The sequence below is a fragment of the Myodes glareolus genome, chromosome 9 (genome assembly GCF_982192425.1).
Source record: "Myodes glareolus chromosome 9, mMyoGla1.1, whole genome shotgun sequence".
NCBI classification, from domain to species: domain Eukaryota; kingdom Metazoa; phylum Chordata; class Mammalia; order Rodentia; family Cricetidae; genus Myodes; species Myodes glareolus.
This window is the reverse complement of record NC_142034.1, coordinates 48,439,764-48,448,500: the sequence shown is the minus strand read 5'-3', so window position 1 is coordinate 48,448,500 and position 8,737 is coordinate 48,439,764. Positions and strand designations below refer to the sequence as shown.

Genomic DNA, 8,737 nt, shown 5'->3' with positions numbered 1-8,737 from the left:
GGGGAGGGCGACAAGAGGGGGCGGGGAAAAGGGTGGGAGTGGGTGAGCGCGCGCCGCCCGTCCGTCGTGGTTTCCTGGCTGCGCGCGGCGGTGGCGGAGTCGCAGCAGCTGTAGCAGCCGCCGCGAAGATGGCGGAGGGGTTGGAGCGTGTGCGGATCTCCGCGTCCGAGCTTCGAGGGATCCTGGCCACTCTGGCTCCGCAGGCCGGGAGCAGAGGTGAGTTGCGCCGCCCAGCTGCTGGGCCGGGCCTGCCCGCCCCGCCTCTCTCTCCTCTGCCTCCTCCCCGCCCAGTCCGCGGCGCTGCGAGCCCCCGCCCCTTCCCCCCCCAACAAGGCTCCCCGGGGCCTGGGGCGGCCCCTCGGAGCCTGTGGGGCTGCTCCTCCGCACACTCGGGCCTTGGGGCAGAGCCCCGCGCGAGTTCCTGCCTCCGCCCTCTTGCTCACCGCGGCGGCCGTGGTTGTTCCTCCGCGCCCTAGCTCTCTCTCGCCGGCTCCTGGATTCAGTCGTGAGGAGACACGACCTGGTGTGGGTGCTGGGGTCCGGTAGAAGCCCCGGGACATATGACTCCCTGAAGAATCGACTGTGTACCTTCCGTAGTCCTCTGTTCCGCGTCTGAGAGGAGGAGCTGGGGAAATTGAGGAGAAAAGCTTAACAGGCTGGGACTTACCTTGCTCAACTTTTTCTCCCGAAGGCAGGCTTCCAATGGTACGCCACTGAAGGGATCCAGGACCTCAAGGAGCTGACTCTGTTTTGTTTCGGGCTTGGCGTGTATGGGGGCAGTTCTGGTCAGAGAGAATGCTTCATTTGCCAATCTCCATACGCATCAGAAAAGCTCAAGAAATTTGTTAGTGTCTCACTTCCCTTCATTAGTCAGTGTTGTTTAGGATGGCTGCTAACAGTGGATGCCTTCTCTAGGGTTGTGGCTAGAATCTGTGAGGTTAGTTTTCTTTGGAAAACTAACTGAATTGGATTAAACCAGGTTGTTTTCTCCCTGCTTTGGAAAATAGCAGTCACCTCCTCCCTTGGCTCCGCCCCCAAACTGAGTTTAAAAGTTTACCAAGGGTGCTGAAGTTAAACGGCTTTTTTTCTTGGTTCATATTTGGTGGAGATGCTAAACTCTTTGCCAGAGCAGTAGTTTCGTTCTTTGTTGGTTTTCTTTTGAGACAAAGCCTCGTCGCCAAGACTGGCCTTGAACTTGCTGTGTAACCCAGTCTGGCCTTGAGTTTGGAATGCTGCTCCTGTCTCAGCCTCCAGAGTGCTAGAATTACAGGCGTGACCACCACACCCAACTTCCAAAGTAGTCACTAAAATTTCTGTTTCCCGTCATTTTTCTTTCTCTCCTCTCTCTCTCTTCCCCTACTAACAAAAGTGGGTGTAGATGCTGGAGCTTAAATACCTGCTGTCAGCTTGTTTGTGTTTATATTATACTTAGTTTCTAGGATTTAACTTGAGCACTGGATAATCTCACCATTTCTTGTCTCTTTCTTATTAAACGTTTAGTAATTGTTTATAGTACTCTCTCCACTCCAAGCAACAGATACTTAAAAACAACAACAACAAACCCAGAAACTTGTTTACCATTCAGTAAGTTCGTGGAGCCTGGAGAGTGGTTTATAAAACTCCTCTACTTTTGAGTCAGGATCTCTCATATAACCCAAGTAGTTACCAAACTCTTTGTGGTTGAGGATGACCTTGAACTCCTGATCTTGCTCTCACTTCTCAGTGCTAGGATTTGTAGGCATGAATTTGGCTGGGCTCTAGTATTTTTGAGTCCCTTAGTCCTTTTTGGTGCTTTGAGAGCATGTCACAATCCTTCTGTTGGTGCCTAGGAAAAGTTCCTCTAGTGGAACTTTTTCTTCCTTATATTCTATCATCATAGTAGTAGTTAGTCTCAGTATTCTAGGCAGTATTTTCTTGAAATGATTCTGCTGGTTGTTGTTAAAGAATTGGTGAGGATGAGTGGAGTTGAAGATTATAAAAGAACCTGCTTCCTGTTTGCTTCAGTAGGAGATATGTGATTGGGATATTGGTATCCTAAAGTTGTAGATTTGCCCTGGTCAAGTTCACGCACTGGAGTTGTAGATTCTTTCCCAGAGATACCTAGGACTGTGGGTTGTTATGCATACCCTCTTGAATATGTATATGTATGTGTAAATATATGTTTACATATGTAACGTAGTAAGTAAATATATGATACAGTATATACCAGTTAATATATTTATGCAGTGCTAGGGGTTGCCCTAGTGGCCTTCTGTGTGCTAGACAAATGCTGTACCACTGAGCTATATTCCCTTCCTTCTCCTAATATTGTAAAAAAAAATTAGCCACTCTAGGAACATGGAGGAAAGACTAAACCAGGTGTGATTATACACTTCTGCAATCCCAGAAGTTGAATGACTGAGGCAGGAGGATTGTGAGTTTGATACACAACTTTCTGTGTATACATAGCTTCTGTGATACATAGCTTTCTGGGCTATGTAGTGAGACCCTGACTCAAAAAAAAGAAAGAAAGAGAAAAGAAAGAGTTATAGACTATATAGAATATATAGACAGGATAGTTTAATGGCTGAATATATTGAGATCTTTAATTCTAATATAATGAAGTAGTTTGGAGTTTTTGAGATCTGAATATGAGTATGACTTGGGTAGGTCAAGAGAATATTACCCCCTCCCATTTCCATAACTCAAGTGCATGGAACTCTAACACAGTTAAATTCTTAGTCTCACTGGTTAACGAGCACATAACTTGAATTTTCTGCCTTTGTAGAAACATTCTTCCCTGCCCAGTATTTGTATTTGGATATGTAATTGTTAGTCTTTTTTTTTTCCTTTGGTTTTTCAAGACAGAGTTTCACTGTGTAGTCCTGGTTGGTCTGAAACTCACTCTGTGAAATAGACTGGCCTCAAATTCACGAAGATCCATCTGCCTCTGCCTTCTGATTGCTGGGATTAAAGGCGTGCACCACCACCACCGCCTAGCTCTTTTTGTTGTTATGTTTATGTAAGTAGAATGACAACTTTTCCTCCCTCTCTTCTCCATTATTCTTTTCTTCTGTGTTGTTTCCTGCTATCAACATATTAGAAAACATGAAGGAATTAAAGGAACCCAGGCAACGCAAAGATAATAGGCGCCCAGATTTGGAAATCTATAAACCTGGACTTTCTCGACTAAGGAACAGACCTAAAACTAAGGAGGCTTCTGGGAGTGAGGAATTTAAGGATGAGATTGTGAATGACGGAGATTCTTCTGTTGGGAATGATACACAGTTTATTAAAGTTTGCAAGGAATTGGACAGCCAACAACAAAATGGTCCTACAGATCTAGAAAATCGTCAGGCACAGGAGACTTTCTCAAAGACTGGTGGACTAGAGGACCGGAATCTAAGAATCATCAAGAGAATAAAAAAACCTGACCTTCAGATCTATCAACCTGGAAGGCGTTTGCAGGCTGTAACCAAAGAGTCAGCTAATAGGGCAGATGAGGAAGAAATCCTTAACCAAGTGGAACAATTAAGGATTGAGGAGAATGAGTGTAAGGGAAAAGGTGTAAAAGTAGAAGTCGAGAATAAACCAGACAAAACTGAGACAGAAAAGAACCAAGCTAATGACCGAGTAAGAACTGCCAAGGGAGAAAAAGGAAAAAAGATTGAAAAGGGGGAGGGGACAAAGAAGGTGAATGATGACTCTGCCCAAGGGAAACCAGGTTCTGTAAAGCGGTATTCCCGATCAGACAAACGAAGGAATCGCTACCGCACTTGCAGTACCAGCTCAGCTGGTAGCAACAACAGTGCTGAAGGAGCTGGCCTGACTGATAATGGATGTCGCCGGCGGCGCTTGGATCGGACCAAGGAGAGGCCACGGCTGAAGAAGCAGGTGTCTATGTCCTCAACTGATTCCTTAGATGAGGATAGAGCTGATGAGCCCGATGGATTAGGGCCCAGGAGGAACTCAGAAAGGAAGAGGCATTTAGAAAGAAATTGGTCTGACCGAGGCGAGGGTGAACAGAAAAGCAATGGCAAAGAAAACCGAGGCACCCTTCGAGTCACTTTTGATGCAGAAACCATGAATAAAGATCCCCCCATGGTGAGGTTAGCCAGGGAGAATGTAGAAAGAATACAGTCTGACAAAGGCCTGAACATTGGGGGCAAGGGCTCTGAGAAGCAGGAATTCAAAAACCCGAAACAAGAACTTCGAGGTTGTGGTAGAGGCATTCTGATTCTGCCTGCTCATACTGCCTTATCTGTCAGTTCAGCGGGTTCTCCAGAGTCTACACCTTTGGGACCCCGGCTTTTATTTGGATCTGGGAGTAAAGGATCTCGTAGTTGGGGTCGTGGAGGCACTACCCGCCGACTATGGGACCCAAACAATCCTGATCAGAAGCCTGCTCTGAAAAGCCAGACAACTCAGCTACATTTCTTGGACACTGATGATGAAATCAGCCCTACATCTTGGAGTGATTCACGTCAGGCCCAAGCTTCTTACTATAAATTTCAAAACTCTGACAACCCCTATTATTACCCTCGGACACCGGGCCCTGCATCTCAGTATCCCTATACAGGCTATAGCCCTCTACAGTATCCAGTGGGCCCTGCAAATGGTATGTATCCAGGGCCTTACTACCCAGGCTATCCTGCCCCCTCAGGGCAGTATGTATGTAGTCCTCTCCCTGCCAACACCATGAGTCCTGAGGAGATAGAGCAACACGTGCGGAACATGCAGCAACAGGAGCTACATAGGCTTCTCCGAGTGGCTGACAACCAGGAATTGCAGCTTAGCAACCTGCTCTCCAGGGACCGCATCAGTACTGAGGGCATGGAGAAGATGGCTCAGCTCAGGTATTGTGTGTACTTTCCCACTACCTTGTTTAGAGGGGGATGGACAGCTGTAAGGCTCCTTTGGCTGAGGAAGGTAGAGACTTCTTAGGTAAGCCACTGAGTGCGACCTCCCTTTCACTTGGATATGGGCATTAGGCCCTGAGCCTGTGCATTTTGGAATAACTGTGCTACTACTGAGCCACACTTGAAGCCCTTTTACATTGATTTTTATAAGGAATAGGCAGTTGGGAAAATAAGTTTTAATTCTAGTCTTAGAAATAAATATACTTTTGATTTTAAGAGGGAAAATATGTCTTTAAGGGAACATAGGATTTTCAGAATGCCAATCTCCAGTGTGCACCAAAGTCATTTATTCATCTCTTCAATGTAGGTGTGCACATGTGAGAATACGCTATTTCCCTAGGCATGAATGTCTTTGGAATTCATGAATGTCTTTTGAATTTGTGCAGAATGAAATGCAAAATAAGTAGGATACCTGCTTACATTTCAGATTTCTTGTCAGGAGGGCATTGGCTGGTTTGCAGGAAGTTTATATCTTAGGTCTAACCTTTCTTGTGATGTGTTGGAGCTAAACATTACATGTACTTTATTCCAGAACTGAACTACTGCAGCTGTATGAGCGCTGTATTCTATTAGATATTGAATTCTCTGACAATCAGAATGTAGATCAGATCCTGTGGAAGAATGCTTTCTATCAGGTGATTGAGAAATTTAGGCAGCTTCTCAAGGATCCAAATATTGAGAACCCAGACCAGATTCGGAACAGACTCTTGGAGCTCTTGGATGAGGTAAACTTTATTATTATTATTACTATTATTATTATTTTGATCCACAGGATAAAGTCTGCAGTATCTTTTAGTTTGTTTGTCTTTTCTACCTGAGATGTTTTAGAGCAAAATATTTCCAGAATTCTTATATCTTTTTCTTGCATTTAGACCTAGTCTACCTGTATTACTTTTTTGCCCATTGTTGGGGATTGAACCCAGGACCTCATGAATGTTAGGCAAGAGTTTTACTACTGAGCTACATCTCTAGTCCTGGAGTTACTTTTGAGCTTAAGGCTTTCTGAATGAGAAAGGGAGGGGGGGGGAAACTGAGAGAAAAAAGGAGGAGGGAAGGGTAAATGGATCATATCTTTAAAACACAGGAGGCTTATACTATAAACTGGTGTGCTTACTTGTGGCCTCTAATTGCTTATCATATATAACTCCTTTTCTATACAACTGGACGTTGACAGAACTGTGGAAGGGTCATTTGCTCCAGGATCTGGTAAATAGATTGGAAAAAAAAAAAAACTGATTCAGATAGTTCTTTCTTTTTTTTTCTTTATAGGGTAGTGACTTCTTTGATAGTTTGCTTCAGAAACTACAGGTTACTTACAAGTTCAAACTGGAGGACTACATGGACGGGCTTGCCATTCGAAGCAAGCCTTTACGAAAGACAGTAAGCCAGTTTCTTTCTCTAGTTTAAATTTATTCATCTAGGCCTGGTGCAATGGTACGCACCTTTAATCCCAGTAGTGAGGGGGCAGAGACAGTTCTTTGATTTTTTAAGGACAGTCTGGTCTACATAGTGAGTTCCAGGCCATCCAGGACTATGTAGAGAGACTGTTCTCAAACAAGCAAACAAAAATTTATTTATCAATTTAGTAAATATTTTTCTAGTACTGGTTAAGGCCTAGGCAGTGTGCTGGGTTTTGAGTATATCATGGTGAAAGATACAGTACAGTGAGGAAACAAATGAAACTATCATAAGTGAGGGATTGTGGCATATGCCAGTAATCTAGAATTGGGAATTCAAGGCTAGCTTTGCCACATATTGAGTTCCAAGGAAGTCTGAGCTATATCAAATTGTTTCAAAAACAAAAAACAGACAGACAAATTGTAATGTCATAAACACTATGATGAATTTCACACTTGTAATCCTAACACTTAGGAAAATGAAGCCAGGAGGATTGTCATGAGTTCGAGGGAAGTCTGGGTTACATAGTAAGTTCTAGGACAATCTGAACTTCAGAGATCACGTCTCAAAGCAAGGAGCCTGGAGAGATGACTCAGTTTTTAAGAGCATTTGTTGATTTTGCAGAAGACCTGGGTTTGATTCCTAATATCCACATGACTGCTCACAACCATCCGTAACTCCAGTTCCAGGGGATCCAATGCCTTCTTTAGACTTTTGCAGGTACCAGGCATGCAAGTGATGCACATAAATACATGCAGACAAAACACTCAATTTTTTTTTAGATTTATTTATTTATTATGCATTCAATGTGCTTTTGGCATGTGTGCCTACATGTCAGAAGAGGGCACCAGATCTCATTATAGATGGCTGTGAGCCACCATGTGGTTGCTGGGAACTGAACTCAGGTCCTCTAGAAGATTAGGCAGTGCTCTTAACCTCTGAGCCATCTCTCCAGCCCCAAATTTTTAAAAGGTAAAAAATAAAAAGCAGGGCTGGAGAGATGGCTCAGTGGTTAAGAACATTGACTGCTCTTCCAGAGGTCCTGAGTTCAATTCCCAGCAACCACATGGTGGCTCACAGCCCATCTATAATAAGACCTGGCATGGAAGGAATGCTGTACACATAATAAATAAATAACTTTAAAAAAAAAACGAAGAAAAGAAACTAAATAGACTCTTTTAAAAAAATTAAAAATAAAATAAAAAGCAATTGGATAATTAATAGCATCAACCTTGGGTCTCTACATGCACACACACACACACACACACACACATCTAAAGTGCACATCACACAGAGCAAAATGGAAAACAAAGCACAAAAAGGAAAGGACCATAAGAGTAAGAGTACGAAATAGTAAAGGGACATAGAGGGAAGTAATTGAACTTCGGCTTAGTGGACTCCAGGAAGGCTTTTCAGAGACTTTTAATAATGATTCTGATGATAAGAATTGGCCACATGAATTACTAGGCAAGAACTATTCCGCAAAGGTATATTACTAGCCAAGCTGTGTCTTGAAACATAAGTAGGAGTTTAAAGAGTGGGAGGAGTAGTTAGATGCAGGGCACAGTGAGCAAGAACCAGGTGTTTGGAAACTCTGAGAAGTTCCCAATGTTGGTAACATGGAGTTGGGGTTATTTCAGTGGAGAAAGTTAAGGGAAGTGGGAAATGATATATCATAAACCCTTAGATGCCATACTGAAGATTTGAATTTTAATCATAGGAACCATTGATTGCTTTTCAGCAAATGAGTAAGATTGGTAGTTAAAAATCAATTATTTTTACAAATTTTTGTCTTTGGTAGGTGTTAAGCAAGGGTGTATATAGGGAAGTGAAGTTAGAGGCATGGACTAAGATAAAGAGAGATGTAGTTGAGGTGGAAATGAAAAGATAGGTTAGAAAGCCTAGACATGGTGATTTGTACTTAGAATCCCAGTACTTAGGAGACTGAGGCAGCAGTATTACATCAGCTTCAAAGCCAGTCAGTGGTACACAGTCAGACCCTGTCTCAAAACAAAAAAAGCTGGGGATATAGCTCATTTGGCACATTGCCTGCCTAGCATGCATGAAGTCCTGGGTTCTAGTTCCAGCACCACATAAACCCATGTGCGCACCTATAATCCCAGCACTTGGGAGAGGAGGGGGAGCAAGGAGGGTCTTTAGAAGTTCAAGGTTATCCTTAGCTACATAGCAAGTTTGAGGCCTGACTGGGTTATATGAGACCCTGTCTCTAAAACCAGAAAACAAACAAACAAACAAAAAAAGGAAATAGAAATAATTGCTAGCCCTTGTGGTGTGAAGGTTATGATTGGAGGTATGAGAAATCTAGGTTATTTCCCAGTTTATGGCCTAAGAGGAAAAATGCAGTTTAGGATTTCACACGCGCGCGTCCACACACACACACACACACACACACACACACACACACACACACACACACAACA

The 8,737-nt window shown here is 43.5% G+C and overlaps 1 protein-coding gene across 4 annotated transcripts in view; it reads left to right on the top strand.

The window, feature by feature from the left end:
• The first annotated feature begins 48 nt into the window (after positions 1-48).
• Smg6 (SMG6 nonsense mediated mRNA decay factor) overlaps positions 49-8,737 on the top strand; it is a 242,521-nt gene continuing 233,832 nt past the window's right edge. The window contains exons 1-4 of one of the 4 annotated variants that reach the window (XM_085695286.2): positions 49-216; positions 3,083-4,835; positions 5,431-5,623; positions 6,168-6,278. In XM_085695286.2, coding sequence (XP_085551412.1) covers positions 129-216; positions 3,083-4,835; positions 5,431-5,623; positions 6,168-6,278 — 2,145 coding nt within the window. In that variant the 5' untranslated portion in view covers positions 49-128. Of the gene's footprint in view, positions 217-565; positions 706-1,779; positions 2,009-3,080; positions 4,836-5,430; positions 5,624-6,167; positions 6,279-8,737 lie in introns of those variants that run through there. The other 3 variants (XM_085695284.2, XM_085695285.2, XM_085695287.2) reach the window with 3 other exon arrangements.